At 44.7% G+C, this 19,528-nt stretch overlaps 1 protein-coding gene across 3 annotated transcripts in view; it reads left to right on the top strand.

Annotated features, from left to right (window-relative positions):
* Positions 1-19,528, top strand: part of ILDR2 (immunoglobulin like domain containing receptor 2) — a 62,907-nt gene that overhangs the window by 18,678 nt on the left and 24,701 nt on the right. For 2 of the 3 annotated variants that reach the window (XM_042924924.1, XM_042924925.1), the window contains exon 4: positions 17,436-17,492. The exons of the other annotated variant lie outside the window; for it this stretch is intronic. In XM_042924924.1, coding sequence (XP_042780858.1) covers positions 17,436-17,492 — 57 coding nt within the window. The remainder of the gene's footprint in view (positions 1-17,435; positions 17,493-19,528) is intronic. 3 annotated transcript variants of the gene reach the window in all.

The raw sequence follows: 19,528 nt of genomic DNA, 5'->3' as shown, positions 1-19,528 counted from the left end.
ATACATGCTGGGGTTCTCGCAGGGGAGAAACATACCCTCCTGCTGCGCTCCACATTAATTAGAAATGCTCAGAGTGTGATATATTTGCCATGTAAACTTTTTTTTTTAATGTTTATTTATTTTTGAGACAGAGAGAGACAGAGCATGCATGGGGGAGGGTCAGAGGGAGAGGGAGACACAGAATCTGAAGCAGGCTCCGGGCTCTGAGCTGTCAGCACAGAGCCCGACGCGGGGCTCGAACTCACAGACCGTGAGATCACGACCTGAGCCGAAGTCGGTCGTTTAACCGACTGAGCCACCCAGGCGCCCCTAATTTGCCGTGTATAAACAACTTTTTAGGGCAATACTAGTTGTGATGTTCATTGAAAGAAGTTGTTTGGAAATCTGTGAGAACTTTCTGGCCACATAAACTACTGTATTTACTTTCCAGGTGCAAAATTCGGAGTCGTCTTTATCTTGACACCCTATAGAGAATGAGTCAAAATATTGTCGCGGTTTCTAAAATTCTAATTGTTTGGTTGTTACCTCCTGCGGGCCTGATTGTTAGGTATTCCTTTTATGTGAGCCCAGGAGAGCAACCTGATGTCTGAGGTCAATCTCAAGGAGTCATGAAATCCTCAGGGATGATATAACTGGGTCCACAGATTGCTAATTACAACCTCCACGAGCCACTGGTTCAGTCATTGAATTTTAATGAGGAATGCTTGGTTGGGAGGAGCTGAGAGGGTTTGATCTAATGAAGGCGGACTGGGAAAGGGATTATGGGAAGCATGTCCACATATCAGAGGTGAAATTGTACAGAAGAGGGACTGGAAGCTTTGCGTGGCTGGGTAGAACTGGAACCAGGAGCAGAGGTTACCAGGGGCAGGAATCCATCTCAGTATGAAGAAACAACTCGTAGCCACTGGAGACGCCTACAGATGGAGTAAGTATTCTGAGGAACAGTGATTTCTTCGTCCCAAGAGGGCGAAAAATTTCTTACGAGTTGTTATAAATGAGACATTTATGTATAGGAAATGGCGTGTAGGTAACTTTTGAGCTTCATTTCAACTTTAAAATTTTGGACTGAAAAGTAGATAGACGGGGATGTGACTACTTTGACAAATGAGCAGATGGCCTCCCAGGACTTCAGTCCTCGTGACAGAGATAGAAGGGGTACAGGTTGGTTACAAGACTGTACAGGGTGATGCTCATTCACAAGGAAGCCACAGAGAATAGGCTGTGGTCTTTTGCAGTAGGTCAGGGTCAAAAGGACCAATCCCATGAGAATGAGGAGAGACTATTGATGGTGCCTGGAAAGAGTTGAAAGTAGCTTTCCTTGGAGACGGTCACAAAGTGGGGAGCAGAAAGCTGGTTTGAATTTCAGATGACCAATCAGTAAGGAGAGATGAGTTGAAGGGGTCAATTAGAGGCAAAGTTGAGTTTATTTTTCTCACCATACTCACAAAGGTGAAGGTGGGAAAGTTGACGGAGCACAGTTGTGAAGCGGCTTCTATGTCAGACCAAGAAGTTTGGACTTCATCCTGAAGACTTTGGGGATCCGGTAAAGAAATACTAAGAAGGATGAAGTGAGATTTTAGGGTCAAAACTATAATTAGCAGCAGTGTAGACAGCGCAAAAGGAATGCTGGAACAGAAGGATGGGCCCTGGGAGTGCTGCAGCAGTGGGGATGAAAGCATAGGAGATTCTGAACCAGAGCAGTGAATTGAGAACAACACAGAAGCATTTCTGAGGTGGAAGGTGATGGGTCTTGGTGACTAATGTATAAAAGGAGAGGAGAGAGCGGGAGGAGTCAAAAGGATACCATGATCTCTAGCTAGCTGGGTAGGCAGGTGTTCCATCAACTAAGAGAGGACGCAGGTTGGAAACCAGGTTGGGGGGGGGGGGGGCAGGAGAATGACTTTGGTTCTCGACGAGTTGAACGAAGCTTCTCAGTAGCACTGGACCATGTCGTCTTCAGATATAGGACCAACTCTCATTTGTCAAGGGAGAAGCTTCTCCCTTGTTTGGCTCAGCTGTACCGGAAACATTTACTCTCAGCTGCTTGGGAAGAGAGAGTGAGAAAGGTCACGTGAGACTTTTCTGCTGCCAGGTCTGGCGGTGACATGGGTCACTTACGCTGTTACTTTGTATTTCCCCAGGAAAAAAGTAAAAGTCTTTTTTTAGTGAACACAGCACAGTCCTTGTGGTGCCAGAGATGCTCTAGGGTCTACGTAGCAAGAATTAATAGAAAATGTCTTTAGGGCTCCATAGCCAGAAAAAAAAAAAAATCAATTCAATTGTTTTTTTCTGGTTTTGCATTTTCCAGCTCAAGAATCAGTTTCAGGAGAGAGTCTAGTCGGCCCAGTTTGGACAGGTGTCCAGTGCTTAGCTTTGGGAGACCAGGGGCTCTTGGCGGCTCGTCCATCCAGATATGGAGAAGAATTAATTCCCCAAAGTAAACTGAGGCACTGTTACAAAAGAAGAATGGATGTGAGATGCCAAAAAAAAAAAAAAAAAAAGTCCACCAAAGTAATACCATTACTCTGTCTGATACTAATATTAACATACATTTCCTAATGATACTAATATTAACATACACTGATAATAATTTGTAGTTCACAAATTTCTTCTATAATGACCATGTAATAAGGTAGGATAGCAGGTATTATTTTCCTCATTTTCTAAATGAAGAAATTAATGTTCAGGTTTTATAACAATCATCCCAGTAAAAAAAAAAAAACCAAACAGTGTTGATGATCAAACCTAAATGTTTAAAAAATGTTTTTAAATGTTTATTTATTTATTTTTGAGAGAGAGAGAGAGAAAGAGAGCACCCAAGAAGGGTAGGGGCAGAGAGAGAGAATACCAAGCAGGCTCCGTGCTGTCAGCACAGAGCCCGATGCAGGGCTTGAATTCATGAACATGACCTGAGTAGAAATCAAGAGTTGGCCACTTAACTGACTGAGCCACTCAGGCACTGCCCCCCCCTTTTAAAAAAATGTTTTTTTAATGTTCAAACCTAAATGTTTTGATTCCTAGCCTCATTTCTTTCCACAGTACCACATGACCTGTGTATATTAAGAAGCTATAGAATGCTCCCCTGCATAAACCATGTTTTAAAAATTGTGATTGCTGCTTTGAGGTCACGGGCAATCATTTTTACTTGTCCCAGATTAGCTTTCATATTCACTTTATTTCTAAGGGCAACTGCCTATAACCATTGACCTAGGCACTCACTTCAAAGGCATAGTTGCCATTGCCTGGATTGCATACCTCTCCCTGAGTGTGACCCCACCCTCCTTTCCCCATACATCTGAACCCTCTACCAATCGCTCTGGATGCTTCTTTCAGAGGTTTCAGAAATATCTGAAGACAAGTGATTCAGAGAAATGGGAGGACAACCGCTGATTCAACATTAAACACAAAAACTATACTGAACGTTCTTTAATCTCTTTTTGATGATTCAGAAAGTAAAGTCATACTGAAGTTGGAAATGCACTTGCTGTTTTGGGTGCTTTGAGATGACTGTGCCAGGTACCTTAGAAACATTTAGATGTTTGGGATCATAGGGCCATACCAGCGGACAGAAGAAGGGAATGTCCAGGAACCTGCCACCCTGAGATTAGACATTGGTCTAAGATCTGTGGCAAGGACAGGATGTTTATAACCTGGAACCATGCCACTATTTGGATAGAAGTAAAGTTCCCTCGGGCAGCTCCAGCTGGCAGGAAAGGACTTCACCATTCAGGAAGGCTCAAGCAGAGAAGTTATTATTTTAAAATCTAAAAGCAGCTCGCCTTGGTCTTACTTCTCTCTACGCACAATATGAGGGCCTGACCCCTTCTTTCTGATGTCCCATGTGGTAGCTTGTTTTTGAAGTGCCTTCAAATAGAAAAATGAGGGAAAGGGCCCCTGTGGAAACATGGGTGGATGAACACTCCTGCTTCTGGACCGAGAATAGAGTAAGAGAACATTACCTAAGGGGTGTTTAGACTAAAGCTAAGGAAGACTTTCCTAATGGTAACTTTTGGAAATTATGGCTGGCGGAGGAAATGACAGAAACTCCCTCTCTGATGAGCTTTCAACATTGAACAGGTTCTCTTGTCTAGAATATTAGGATAAATAAGATCGCTTTCAGAGTCCTGTCTATGATTTTGAGTTATTTAAAAGATCCACAGATTGCTGGGGTGCCTGGGTGGCTCAGTCGGTTGAGCGTCCGACTTCAGCTCAGGTGATGATCTCATGGCTTGTGAGTTCGAGCCCCGCATCAGACTCTTGTGCTGACAGCTCAGAGCCTGGAGTCTGCTTCAGATTCTGTGTCTCCCTCTCCCTCTACCCCTCCCCACTCAGGCTCTGTCTCTCTCTTCTCAAAAATAAATAAAAACATTTAAAAAAATTAAAAAAAAATAGAAGATCCACAGATCGCAAAATTAATTCTCTATATAGGGTGATGCCTAAAATACTGCAGTCTTGTTTTGCTTTAATATTGTTTCCGTTTTAGAAAAAATGATATATGTGTATTGTAAGCATTTCAATCAGAAGAGAAATGTAGAAAAGAAAAAATGTCTCCTAAAATCTCACTATCCACAGCTAATGAATGTATTCTTCAGAACCCTTCTGATTGCAAGGGATAGACACTTAACCCGGCTTAGGGGACTTTTTTGGCTTAGGTAATTGGTGAGTCCAAGTTCAAGTATGTCTATGTTCAGATTACATTGTATTTCATTTATTTATTTAAAAAATTTTTTTAAGTTTATTTATTTTGAGAGAGAGTGAAAGAGCGCACACAAGCAGGGGAGGGGCAGAGAGAAGGAGAGAATCCCAAGTGGGTCCCATCCCAAGCGTCATCAGCACAGGGCCTGATGAGGGGCTCGAACCCACAAACTCTGAGATCATGACCTGAGCCAAGATCAGGAGTCGGACACTTAACTGACTGCATCACTCAGACTCCCCTTATTTATTTATTTTTTAAGTTTTAAATTTTATTTTAGAGAGAGAGCCTGCTTCTGGACCAAGAAGAGGGGAGAGGGGCAGAGAGAGAAGGAGAGAGAGAATCTTAGGCAAGCTCCACATTCAGCACGGAGCCCAATGTGGGGCTTGACCCCACGACCCTGGTGTCAGCCTGGGCTGAAGTCAAGAGTTGGTCACTCAACTGACTGGGCCCCCCAACTGCCCCCAGATTATATTTTAAAGAATCTCTGTCTCCTCTGGGTTAGCTTAATTCTCAGGCAGGCTCTCCGTTTGGGGCAAAGGTGGCCCCAAGCAGGTCCAGAGTTAAATGGTCTTTAATGCCTTCCATCTCAGGAGGACAAAGTGCCATTCTTCGCAGTGGCGGGCAGAAGTCCTGTTGCTGGGGGTGGCTGTGCTCTGGCAGAGGAGCATACAAACGGGCCACCAGCCCCCATTGAACTGTATGCATTGAAGGGAAAAGGGAAAAGGAGTAGCTTCCTAAAGGGAAATTGGGCAGTTGTTTCCAAATGAAGAAGGCAGGCAAAAACAAACACTGTTAATATTTTGTGGAATTCATCCATTTCGGCTTCTTCACAGGCCAAATGCATTGCTATTCCAGGAAGCCAGAAATAGGTTTGCTCCCAGCAGGTCCTTGTGAGGAGGTGCTAAGTTGGGATTGATTCTTCCCTGTGACGGTAATGCCACAGAGTTACCTTTGTTTTTCTGTCACGCTTCTATTTTTCCTTCCATCTCCTTCTGTGACTTACTCAGAAGTGCAAGCATATATTACCTAGGCAAGGGGTGAAGGAACAGACATACATGAATTTTTATAAAATCAATTTATTCACAACACCGTGCCTGAAATTGTTACTGTGGTCTAAAATAAACCTTGTAGGCTGTTAGTATCTAAAAAAATTCTTTTTAAATGTTTATTTATTTTTGAGAGAGAGAGAGAGAGAGAGAGAGCATGAGCAGGGGAGGGGCAGAGAGAGAGGGAGACACAGAATCTGAAGCAGGCATCAGGCTCTGAGCTGTCAGCACAGAGCCCGGTGTGGGGCTTGAACCCATGAACCGTGAAATCATGACCTGAGCCGAAGTTGAATGCTTAACTGACTGAGCCATCCAGGTGCCCCCAGCCTGTTCGTATTAAGAGGCCATTAAGGGGTGCCTGGCTGGCTCAGTCAGTTAAGTGTCCCACTCTTGGTTTTGGCTCAGGTCATGATCTCATGGTTCATGAGTTCAAGCCCCTTGAGTCCCGTGCTGGGCCCTGTGCTGACAGAGCCAGCTTGGGATTCTCTGTCTCCCTCTCTCTCTTCCTCTTCCCCACTCACACTCCTCTCTCTCTCTCTCTCCCTCTCACTGCCCGCCTCAAAATAAATAAATAAACATTTAAAAAAAGAAACCATTAAGAACACAATCAGAGGGGCACCTGGGTGGCTCAGTCAGTTATGCGTCTGACTCTCGGTTTCAGCTCAGGTCACGATCTCATGATTTGTGAGTTCGGGCCCCGCATCTGGCTCTGCACCGACAGTGAGGAACGTGCTTGACATTCTCTCTCTCCCTGTCTCTCTCTCTGCCCCTCTCCTGCTCAGCTCACTCTCTCTGTCTCTCTCAAAAATAAATAAACTCAAAAAAAAAAAAAAAGAACATCATCAGAAATCAGGGAATTCTTGGGAGGGGACATCTCAGAACTTGCCATTGACCTTAGGGATTTGGACAGGTGTTTGTAAGCCTGAGCAGAAATGCTCTAGCGCTCACCGCGGTGTCCATGCCGCCTCAGTCTGAATCCTATTGCATTGCCACCCCTGTGACGTTAGTTCTGGCTGTTAAGAAAGGCTACTTGTTGCCAAGGTTCCTCCTCCTCCTTCTCTTCCTCTTTGCCAGCCCCAGCCTGGTGCTGCTAACCAAGGAGATTTGCCGATTAAAAGGGCTTCAGCTCCCAGGGTTCCCATGGCAACAGCCTCCTTGGAGGTCTTTGTTGCTTGCTAAAACTTTGATCTCTCCGAGTGGCTGCTGCTGTTTCTCTCCAAGATTTACAAACAGAAGAAGAGGGAAAAAGAATTGGGGGAGAAGAAAGAAAAAGTTTACTCCTGGCAGAAAGGAGAGAAGGAGTTAATTACAGAACCACACTCTAGCCATAAACCTGGGGGTTACTCCTCTGGAACATCTTTGGATTCGGGCTGTGCCCATGTTTTCATTTGTAGACTCAGTTATACCTCAGTTATCTTGGCCGCGCATGAAAGACCTCAAGTGAACTTGATTCTACCAGGGGGGCGGTGCCATCTTTTCTGTCTTCAGTGGACACCTGTGCCTTCAGATATCCAGAAGAGCCAAGATAACCGTACCAGGTCCCATGGAAGGAGAGCCAGAGAACTAATGAGAAGTGAGCCCTTTAGGCTTCATCCCCATTGCCTCTTTTCCCAGTTCTCTCTCCTAGCCCTAGCCTGCTCTGCCCTGAGCATACCTCGATGCCTCTGGTGGAAGAACTAGAAAGTTAGCCAGGCATCAACTAGAATATGATTCTGGTTAACGACCATGAATAACAACCATTCTACTGTAGGAGCAGTGGAATGGGGGTGGTGGTTGCTCCAAAGAATTGGGATCACGCCTTTTACTCTTTGCAGAAAGCCTCCTATGGCCTTTAGACCTCTCTGGTGCATAATCGCACCCTTGCTGTATGATAGGCACCATGCAGTAGAGTTAGTTTTGCTTCAAGTATGGTTTACATTGAAATTATGATTTACATTCAACTAGTCTTTTTTGCATACTATGTCTCTAGCACAGTAAGGATACAAAGTAAATAAATGACACCATCTTGTCCCTATAAAAATTACTGTCTTTTGATAAAGATAAATATTGTATTTCTGAAGCAATTAGAGAATATGAGAAAAGGTTAAGACTGTATTTGATATTAAGTATCTAGGCTATTGGTTCACAACAGGGTGCTATTTTGCCCCCCAGGAGACATTTGGCCGTGTCTAGAAACATTTTGGTTGTCACAACTTACGGGGTGCTATGGCATCTAGTGGGTAGGAGCCAAGGAGGCTGCTAAATGCACAGGACGGCCCTCCTACACACAATTACGTGGCCCCAAATGGCCATAGTGCCAATGTAGCAAAACCCTGATCTTGACCCAAGGTCCGTGTGGATACTTGGCAAGGTCTGTTGTGAAGAGCTTTGGGGTCAGATACCCCTGGGTTCAGTGCAGCCATATAACCTTGGGTAGGTCGATGTTAATGAGCCTCAGTTTTGAGCCTCGGTTTCCTCATCTGTAAAAATGGGGAAGGGGTAATAAAAGTTACGTGGAAGGTCTATCGTGAGGATTAAATGGCACATGATAAGTAAGAACTCCCACCTGTTCCCACCCCTCACATTTCATTGCTGGTGCCTCATGCTTGATCTGAGGGAACGCTCTGCAGGGAGTTCTGCGTTCCGGGGCTCCTGCTAGAAGAGCTGATTTCCCTTTAGCCCATTCCATAGGCAGAGGCTTTAATGAGCCATCTGTGCATTGGCAATCCTATTACTAATAGATTCTCGGTTCCTTAATGACATTTGGGCAATGCCTTGCCAGCGGTGACCCCAATCAGCCCCGTGGGAATCTTCGCGCTAGTGGATTTCAGGACATTCTGTCCCAGCATGCTATGTTTTGGTTGCTCTATTTAGGTTGTTTCGGAAGCCCCTATTTCTCAGTGGATGGCCCCGAGTTAATTACACGGCGTTTAGTGCCTGAATGCAAGGAGTACAGCACACAGGCCATTCGCTGAAGTCTGGAGGGGTCTGGGGAAACTCCTGACTTGGATTAGGCCCTGGATGGCTCTAGAAAGGCTTTAGATAGGGTGACTTCATAATTTACTGTCCAAATCAGGATCCTTGAGAGGGAAAAGGAGAAACTTGTAATAATTTATCTCAAGACAACAGGCATAAACTTACAGTGTCCAAACTGGTATCATGGTCGCCCCATAAATGTGACCGCCTTGAAGGTTCTCCTTTCGGTTGAAGAGAACAGAACAGAAGATCCAGGGAAACTGGGGGCAAATGAGGGTCGGCTCCTTCCTTCACCTGCCGGACCCCTGCTGCTAGTTGGCGTTCCATTTGTGGGATCCCAGGGATGTACACATCGCCATTCATTTACCAGGACCAATCAAAGGGGCCCAGCAAAGAGATGGTTAAGGACTGTTCACTGACAATGTTGCGCTAAGATGTCTGAGGGGTAAAGGGCGTCCACTTAGCTCTTCACGACCCTGGGTGGCGAAGAGAACAGACGAGGTCTCAAGGCGCCCTTTGCCTTCCCTCGTCCCCAGCCACCCAGTCCCGCGCTGCGCCTGCTCTCCCCTCCACCCCCTGCTCCCTCGAAGCCTTTATCCCGCCTCACTATTTTTGCTTCACTTGTTGCTCATCACTGTGGGAGGAAACTCGGCCTTCAATTAGCGCGCATTCCTGAAGCCTGCGGTTGCCGTGGTTACCCGGGCGCGAGCTGAAGCAGCTGGGTCAGCCCGCCAGCTTCATTGTCGTCTCTGGGCCCCGGGCGCGGGCGCGGGCGCGGGAGGGAGGGAGCGGACGGGCCCGCAGAGGGGAGGCCCGGGGGCCGCGGGGGAGTGGGTGTCGCCTAGAAATCGGCTCAGCCCGGCCAAGAAAGAACTGCGGCCCCTGAAAGCCGGGCAGGAAAACAGTCGTTGCATTTTTCTCCAGAGCCAGCTGCTGCCATTCAAGGGTGCGGGTTCGCGTTCACACGCCGGCGGTGTCTGGACTTTGGTCTGGGAACTGCCCCCAGGTGGCAGCCCCTCAACGCTGAGAGGAAAGGGCAGAGACCCCCACCGCCCAAGACCCACAAGGAGTGGGGCCCTCCGTGTCTGCTTCAGACCATCGGGGCTTTGGGGGTTGAGGAAAGTGGCCATTTTGAGCACCTTTGTGTTTAAGTTCCCTCTGCCAGCCTGTTGGATGGAGCCCGGTGAGCTCAGAAAATCACACCGGGTACCGAGGAAGCCCATTCCCTTCTTCCATTAAATCCCACCCTGCTCCGGGTCGTTTCGGAGTCAAATCTTCTGCACTTCATCTCAGGCCAAGTTGTGCATGCTAGATTACTAATAATACTTGGCATCTCTTCCCTCTCTGGGGGCAGGGAACTGGTTCACTGTAGCACTTTGCAAAGGCAGAGTGCTTTGCAGTCGTTTTTATTATTGTTTATTAGTTTGTGGCGGAATGGTGAATGCCTTTTAATTAGCTCATACTGCGTTACGATGTATTCAGTAATCACTCTCTGGTCACGACTTTAAAAGATGCTGAACATTTTAGCCATCTCTAGCATTTCCTACATCCAAAAATTATACTTTAATTATGTAAGTGGAGCAATAATGCCACAAACATAAGTTTCAGGGTTGCTGCCTGCAAATACTAAGAGACTAGAAAGCTGTTGTTATACATTTCTAAATGAAGGCGAAGCAAAGCTTGAGGGGGAATGAGATATTGGGGAAAAAATACTGGAATGGGGATGAGTAGGTCCAGTTTCTTCTGGTTCGATTATTAGCCGTGTGACTTTGAGTACGATTCTTAACCTCTCTGAGCCTCAGTTTCCTGAAAACACGGAAAGGGTGATGGATTCGATGACCTCTGAGATTCTTTCTAGCTGTAAAATCTAATTCTAGAATCTATGTGAATAGAAGAAGTCAGTGCCTTAGGCCAAGCTTATAATCACTGCCAAAAACCCGGAAGCATTTATTGACAGTTAATTGCAGACGGTCCAATACTAGTCATTTTGTGGAGAGAATTCACTGTCAGAATTATTCACTGGGGTTTAAAGTGACCTAAAATGTAAAAGATATAAAAAGAAAAAAATACACGCACGAAATGCTTAAATACAGTTTATAAATATATGTAAAAGAAGGAAAGCTATACCCACATTTCTGATGGATAATCATAAATTATATTTATTGAATGCATGGTTGCTATGGGAATATAGAATAAAAACAGGGATGTGTGTGCACTTGGGAAATTTCCAGTCTATTTGGGATTCCAAATAGCCATAGAAACAACTCTACACTTAAGAGGGCCAGAGAAAGCCATCTGCTCTCCTAAAAGCCTTGGGAGAGAAACATTTTGGATGGTCAGGAGCTGAGAGACCAGGGGGTGGGTACAGTACACCCTGAAAATGGATCTGGGGCATGTTCAGGAAGCTCAGAAATGGGATGAAGCCCAGAGGTGCATTAAACAGAAGGGAGAAGAAGGCAATCACAGGAACTGGGGAAGGAAAGTATTCTAGACTGTCCCGAGCAGAAAGTTCATTAGTATGGAATATTGGCAAACCGGAGGAGGACTCCGAGGTAGTAAGTTCGAAGGAATGCATGAAGATAACCGTGCTGTCAGTCTTGGTGACATCATAAGTAGGAAGGAAGTGTTGTTTTTCCTCCTTTTTGTAGGTTCCAGTGCATGACAACCTTCCGTTGTCAGCAAGTAATTGAATGGCAGATATGGGATCTGAAAACAAATTTGTCCCAAACCCAGAATTTCGGTACCTCCCATTGCACTTTGAAGGTTTGGACTAATAAAATCAGAGCTTAGATTTAAGTTTTAAAGGTAGAGACAAAGACGGCTTTTTTGGCTAAACTTCGTATGCATGTTGTATCTCTCTGTAACGACTGCCTTTCAAACAACATAGCCTGATAGTTGTCAACTTGTCCTCTGGGGTTGTGCTTCAGTCCTCCTAGATAGCAAGATGGCCTTTGGGGACGTTCAAGGACTAGAGGACACTAGTGGCATTGAGCCCTGAGTCCAGGGGCGCTAAACATTCTCCAGTGCATAGAATAGCGCTTAATGAATGAATGAATGTTTCCTTCGTGTTCTTATTAAAAGCCTATTTCCATCTGGGACAAAAAGCACTCTCATGAGCAGTGAACCAGAAGTCCAGCCAGAAGCTCAGCGTACCAGACAATGGGGATTTGCTACTGGAAACGTTGCAAGGTCCTGATGGGTGAGGAGGGCTGCTCAGGGTGTCAAACACAGAACACAGTCTCTGCCCCCGAGGGGTACCCGTCCTGCTAGCGGAGGCGCACGTAAAGGTGTCGCTGCGGTCCAGAGCCACAAGGGCTCTCATGTAGGTGTGCACAGTGGTCCTTAGGAGCATGGAGGTGCCTCCCAGTGCAGCATTCTTCCAGGGCTCTGTCGCAACAGATTTCAGAGTCTTGTAGACTGTGCGTGGCAAGGGTTTGAACAAAGCAGGAGATTGAGAAGTGTATTAGCTGGTTATGTTAGTAAACAAGGTAAGTAAATCCTGCCTCGAGGAGACTGGTTTACCAAGAAAAGAAGCATTTGAACCTTGGGGAAATGTCACTGGGACCTTGTTGTGAAATGTGCAAAGATCACGCCACGAGTAGACGAGAAGTGGGAAACCAGGCAAAGACTGTGTCTCTGGGGAACGGCCTCGTACTAGGTGGAACTTGATGTCAAAAATGTAAAAAAAGAAAAAAAAAAACCTGATGAGAATTGGATTTGGCAGGAGGAAAGCGCTTTGACCTTAGGAAGCTTTGCGAAACAGAAGCAGGTAACTAAAACGGAGTTCTTAGGCTGACGCTGTTAGATAAGCTGCATGGGCCAGTCAGCGAGCCTCCCCAGCACAGGGTTCATGTCTATTCCTCTGTGTCCCCACCTGGCACAGGACACATTTTTTTGTTGACTGAATGATGGATGAATGAATTGGAGACATTCCAGAGGTGAGCTGGTTCTCAGGAATACGTACAAAGAGAGTTGGGGATAACTTCACTGTGTCAATGGCAGAACACAGCTGAGATGGGAATTGTACAGGTCAGGTACAGAGGCTGTTTTATTCACGATGCACGTTTCTGCCCTAATCAGTCAACCGAAAGCATGTGAATGTTTTTGGCTACAAACTTAGTGATGGTTTTGTACGAAGCCGACACTTGTGTGTGTGTGTGTGTGTGTGTGCATGTACCAACTGTTAGTACGCCTAATTTGTTTGGTCTATTCATGTGGAAATTTCTTAAAAGTAATGGATGCTGCAAGGTTTGGGGAAAACTGTTTGAGTGCTTACATCAAAACTGTATTTTCTCCTGATAGTTTGAGCTGTGGTTTGAAAAGCATAAATGTGGCCTTCTGTTTGCAGGGTCTGCTTTCTGTCCTCTCCTCAGACATTAAAGTGACTTCTAATTGCCCCTCTTCAACTGAGTCCTGGAAGAATAGCAATGATTCACAAGTGTTGGTAAAGTGCTACTGAAATCTGGAAAGTATTTACTGCAATTGTTTGGACTTTCTAAGATCAGACCTTCAGTGGATGTGGTAGAATAGGAAGAAAAGAGAGAACGTTTCTAACTGGCAACAGCATTTCTTAGAAATTGTTAGGCAAGAAGCTGGACGCAAATGGTTTTCAGAAATATATTATTCCAGCATAAATCTACTTTTAAAAATGCCTTTAGTCCCAATAAAATGTAAGTGTGGTTTAAAAGCCGGAGAGCTTTGCACTCTGTCTGCTGTCGGCATGATACAGTCATATTGTCTGCTACCCCAAAGCTCCTACTGTGTCCCGAATTCTGAAGACATTTAATTCCACCAACTATGGCAAGATTCTGTCACCCACGCCATCCTGGGGCTAGCGCTACACAGGTGCATTATGGGAAAGCTTCATCTTCTTCTGAAGCATCAGCTATTGGTTGTTGCCTTAGGGAGAATGAGAAGCTCGATGTGTGTCTTTCGGTTGGAGTGACAAGTTTTGTGACTCTCCATATTTCTGTGACCACCGTATCCTTAATTTTTTTGTTACAAATGTAAAAAAAAAAAAATCTAGAAATGAAAATCTCTCCATTATTTCTCCACGATGCCCATTCCGGGTCCCCAGAAATAAGAAAGGCACACAATTTTGTGTATAGTGCTGTCGCTTTCAGATTTTAGCTTGAACATAGGTTCCTGGAGATTATATTCGCTGACATTCTCGGTGTAGAAACAATGTCAGAACACCAGCCTATGGGGAAATCCAGCTTTTGTATTTTACCTGCTCATAAATATTTTGGTTTATATATGCCCATCAGTGGTTGCAAGTGTGTGATCTCTGTGCTCCATACAGCCCCCAAACATACTTTGTATGGCTTGTCCAGTGTTTAAAAAAATACCTATGGATCAGTTGCCAACACTGAAAATGCAGATATTTCACACAAAAACCTGGGGTCTGGCTAATCTTGAAAAATAGGAAGACCCGCAACTGTGAAGACACATTCCTGTGGGGCAGCAATTGGCCAGACTTGAGCAGTAGCAGCCAATATAGACATATAATCTGCTATTTGCTACGCCTCGTATTACATTCGGCTGGCTGCATTTACTTGTGTTACCTGCTGTCCCTGAAAACATACAGAGCTGAGTTTGCAACTCTAATCTCTAAGTATCAGATTTGAGAACCAAGAATATTGTAGGCTGGGTGACCATATAATTAATCGTCCAAGATAAGACACTTAGAGAATAAAAAGTAGTGCTGTTGGTATTTACACAGGTACAACAGGCACAAACGAGGATATATAGTCTCCCTATTTATAGATCACTTTATTCAGTCACCTCATTTGATTAATGAGAAAGCGGAGACCTAGAAAGAGGAAGTAATTTGCCTATAGTCACCAAGTAAACTAATGGCAAAGGTGCCCTAAGTACCCTGATTCCCAGTTCACTACTTTCTCCAATATAATGTCTTCTATATAATAAGTATAAGCACCATATTTTCCTTGAATATATAGATTTTTTTATAGTTAATGATTATCACATGGCTAATTTCCTGTGAGTGTACAAGCTGGTAGTTTATATCATCAATAACATTTCTTTTATAAATGTAGTTAATTATGGGCTATCGTGTATCTAGAGATGTTTAAAACATTGGTAGGCTTGAGAGCTTAAGAGTAGACCCAAGAAAAGCGTCTCATTTTATTAGATACAGTAAGAGATACATTCAGAAGTGCTAATTGTCTGGATTTTAAAACAATCTTTTAATGTTTATTTTTGAGAGACAGAGACAGAGTGTGAGCGGGGGAGGGGCAGAGAGCAAGAGGGAGACAGAGAATCAGAAACAGGCTCCAGGCTCTGAGCTGTCAGCACAGAGCTCGATGCAGGGCTTGAACTCGGGAACAGGGAGATCATGACCTGAGTCGAAGTCAGGTGCTTAACCGGCTGAGCCACCCAGGCACCTCTGGATTTTTTTTTTTTTTTAAGCCGCCATTAAGTAAGCATCCCATAACTAGCTTGTGAAAGACATTGTATATTGACTTTTTGATCATTGACTATTGGCCGGTATGTCTTCAAGAGATGGCCAATACCCCCAATTCCCCAGTCCTTGACCAGCTGTTTCTTTGTTGAGTTTCCAACAAGGGATTCCAAGGGATATTTGTACACAGAACACTCTAGATGAGACCAGTGCATGCTATGAATCACTTGCTCGGAATGTGGCCCCAAATTCCTGTCTGGTATCCCATCCTAGACCACACGTGAGTCTTAGAGGCACTTCTTAGCCTATCATGAAGGCTTAGGCCAAAGGCTAGCCTGAGAAGTCTCCTTCAGGGTACCCCTTTCTCCAGTGCCCCACTTGGCTCTCGTGTGTTCTTCCAAGAGACCTTGCAAGCAGCAGACCATGCTTAGCAGGTCAGCTGCACAAGCTAGAAAGACAGAAAGAAAGAAGCCTTTCTTGCCAAGACCTAAAACAGAGCTAGCCTAAGTCACTTCATTCTAGACTTCCCTCCCCTTGGAATGTATTGTGGTCCCAATGAATTTCTCAGATGAGGAACCATTACCCAAGCAGGAGACATGGCCAGGGCACCTTTTACCCCGTTGGCCTTGTATAGTTAGGGAGAGCCAAGAAAAAGTCAGTGTCCTGGAGGGACTCCTTTTTCTTTGACTTTTGTCAGACCTTCTTTTCCATAGAGTAGTTTGACGGAGGCGGGGACCAGTGACCAATCATGATAAACCTTTCGATTGAAAATGTAAGCTGCACGTGGGTAATTTTTTCTCTGATGCACCTCAGTAAACTTGTTTTCTAAATGGGCCCACTCCACATGCATGAAACAGACCCCTAAACATGTGTGTTCAGCAGTGACGTGTGGCTGCTGAGCCTTTGAAGTGCTGGTATGAGTAAAATATAGTATTCAATTAATTTCTTTTTTTACCCTGTGATGCGATGACTAGAAAAGCTAAAAATTACCTGTCGCTCACATTATATTTCTAGTGGATAGAGCCGTTCTAGAGGCATATGTTCTGCGTGTAAGTGAAGTACGATTCAGTTGCGTGCTTAAGTGGTACCACGGCGACTTTTTGCCATTAGAAGTCGGAAAGGAGGGCAGTTTGCCAGTTGTTTCTTAATGCAAGACTTGTTTATTAGCAAGGGCTTCCGTCAGGTAGAAACATCTGGTACAGGTGCAGAAGGGCCTTTACCTTTACGTTGATACGAGAACATGGTGAAAGCATTCAGTGCTTCTTTCTATAAATCAGGCCAGTTTTTTTTTTTTTTAAGTTTAATTTATTTTGAGAGACAGCATGAGCGGGGGAGGGGCAGAGAGGGAAGGGCAGAGAGAGGGAGGGGCAGAGAACCCCAAGCAACCTCAACACTGTCAGCGCAGAGCCCGATGTGGGGCTCGGACTCATGACCCGTGAGATCATGACCTGCGCTGAAACCGAGAGTCAGATGCTTAACTGACTGAGCCACCCAGGCGCCCCTAAATCAGGCTAGTATTTAAAAGGACTAACCCCCTCCCCCGCATCTTCTACAGTCTTGGTTCCTGCGTAGCTCTTTGCCTCCCAGAACCCCGAGGGGGCGCCTGTTCTGACACCAGCTGGCTCTTAAGCTCGTATGCCGAACCATGCAGAAGGCACTTGGGTTCATACAACGCCAGCTGTGGGTCCCATATGGAAAATCCATACCATATACATATGTATAGAGTATTTCTGACACCAGAAGGAGTGTAGAAGAGCGTGTAACTCATCTAGCTTTATCTTTTCCTTGCCTTTGAACATTTTAATCATCGAAACATCTTTAGGCTATAAATAGAACATGTAGTGAGACAATTCTGAGTTAAAACCAAATATGTACTTTTGTTTTTATATGGACATAGGACTGTGTATGGATGTATGAAAATGTAGGTTGAACGTTTGGATACAGATGGGTTTGACTTTCCAATCAAATGTGTGGAGAAGAATGTATAAATGAATGGATATGGTATGTGTCAGTCTGCTCAAGCAGGGTTTTTCGTATTTGAAGCAGAGATTTCCTCCTTCTATAAATAGTTGGAGAGAAAGTTCTGTTTCTGCTTCCGTCTGGTTTAGGTGCAGAGTTCACTTAGATGGCTGCCAAAGAGTGATGGAGAAAGTTACTCTCTTGACTGAGCCCCGCCTCGGCGACTTGCCTCTCCTACCCCAAGGAGCATGGGTCCATGGCCCTGGTGTAGGGATGGCGCCCCCTGGAGCCAGCCTTCAAGCTGTATTTTCCTTTGGAGTAACCTCTTTCCTTCTTCTTTTCCTTCCACCTCTTCCAGGCAGGACAGGGCTGCTTGCTGATCTCTTGCCCAGTTTTGCTGTGGAGATTATGCCAGGTATTCACTCATTTAACTCTTTGTTTGCTTAATGTGCTGTCACTCCATCTGTCTTGCTTCTGCATTAGTCGCTAATTGCTCCTTTAATTTGTTTGCACATTTGTCCGTATTATTTCTGTGTTCTTTTCCAGGATGAACTGAGCCCAATGGAAGAGCCTTTAGATTGTATTTCTTCTATTAGTAGGTCCTAAAAGGATAATGATTAAAAATAAACTGCAAGGGGGACCCAGTCCTTCAATGTCAGGTGTGCAGGCTCTTTGGCAAACTCCATAACCATTCAGCATCTCCGCTGTCCCCAGGCAGCTAGAAGTATCCTTAACAAAGTTATTATTTATCTGCATTTCCTTATTCCCTAAGTTAAATGTTTACCCATTCATTAGTGTATGACCATGTTACTCTGAATTGCCTTTTGTAACTTTACCAAAACAGTTTTTCAAGCCTTATGAAGTCAGTACACCCCTCCTTCCTTGGAAAGTACATGCTCACAGACCGACATTGCTTTGTATACAATTTCAGGGGCTCCTTGGGCCCCATAAGTCCCTGGAATCCATGGACCATATGTCAGGGAAACCCCAGATGCACAGCTCTGTCATTTTATATAGCTTAAGTTGAATGCACCAGCCTAGACAAGCCAGCATCCGTTCAGTGCAACACTATAGTCCGTAATGGAAGGAGGTTCCATGAGAAACGGGAATGAACTACGGGAAAGGACATATCCAAACTCAGAGAATACTAAAGACTGATTCATTCTTGCTTTGGAGGGCTACTGCCAAAGGGTTGAGAGCTGCATAATAGTTGGGAGCAACGGAGAGATACAGACTGTTCCCGGCCATAGGTTTTGACTTTATTCAGGTTTTAAAACATCCAAAGCCTTCACAGTTGAATTTCACTAATTATTCTTCCACGAATTCTCCTGTTTTGCCGTTAGCTGGCCAACCCAAATATAAACATGCTTCCTGTTGATGTTGACCCCAGGGACACAAATAGATATCTCTTTGTGATCCCCCTTATCCAGAGTGCTGTCAGCTTGTACTGGTTTGTTCATCACCCGCAAACATACACATACAATGTTACGAAGCATCGCTTCAAACTAGATGTTATGTTCCCCCAGTCCCAGGAAAGAGTTACTGTATTTTTCATATCTGGTCCTGGTCCCTTGAATATCCCTCCCTTTTGACTCCAAGAATCCTTGCATGGATAACATTCTTTTGTTTCTCCAAGGTAACCTGTCAGTCCTTTATCTTTGGCTGCTTGACCCAAGACCGTTGTAGCCACTGTGCCACAACACTCATCTAATCCTTGGAGCTCATATCTGTCTCCAGCGACAGAATGTTACTGAGTTATTGCTAAGGTCCAGGACAAAGCCCTGAGCTATCTATGGTCCTCAGCAGGAATGTTTTCCAGACCATTCTCAGCAGGCGCAGGGCCTTCTCATTTCCTCACTGAAGAGATGGTGACCTGGTTAATTTGAATGGGGATGAGTGGATGGGGTGACGAGGGACGTTTCAGGAAATATAAGTTGTTGGTTTTTTTCTCTGAGGAAACTGTGTTCTAGACAAAGGTCAAATAATTTTATCATTATCGCAAAACCCTTTATATAACAAAAATGTCATAGTCTCAAGCTCCAACTGAATGTCCATTTAATTGAAAGAACATTTAATAACCAAAATTCAAGAAAAACAATATATACTTAAAGTTCATTGTAAAGGGACTTTTTGGTAGGCGGCTTTCGATCAAAATGAATTACTTTGATTTTTTGACTTTTAAAGGAACTCATGGCTCACTCTAGTCTGGCCAGCCTATAGAAGTTGGGTCCTATAGCCAAATCCCAAAAGCGTGACACAAAGTCACTCGAAGGTCACAGTCATTTTTATCTAAGCCAAATGGAATTTGTTTCCCTTCTCTTAATCTTTTGGATGAGCAAATGCACTAGAAGTTGTGGGCATCCTCTGGTAGAGGTGGGAAAATAACAGGAATTAACAAACATAGCCAGTATAGTCCTCAAAGCCCTGAGCCATTTTCCCCGCAGCTACGCT

The sequence above is a fragment of the Panthera leo genome, chromosome F3 (genome assembly GCF_018350215.1).
Source record: "Panthera leo isolate Ple1 chromosome F3, P.leo_Ple1_pat1.1, whole genome shotgun sequence".
NCBI classification, from domain to species: domain Eukaryota; kingdom Metazoa; phylum Chordata; class Mammalia; order Carnivora; family Felidae; genus Panthera; species Panthera leo.
The sequence above is the reverse complement of the archived record's forward strand: the minus strand, read 5'-3'. Positions and strand labels throughout refer to the sequence as shown.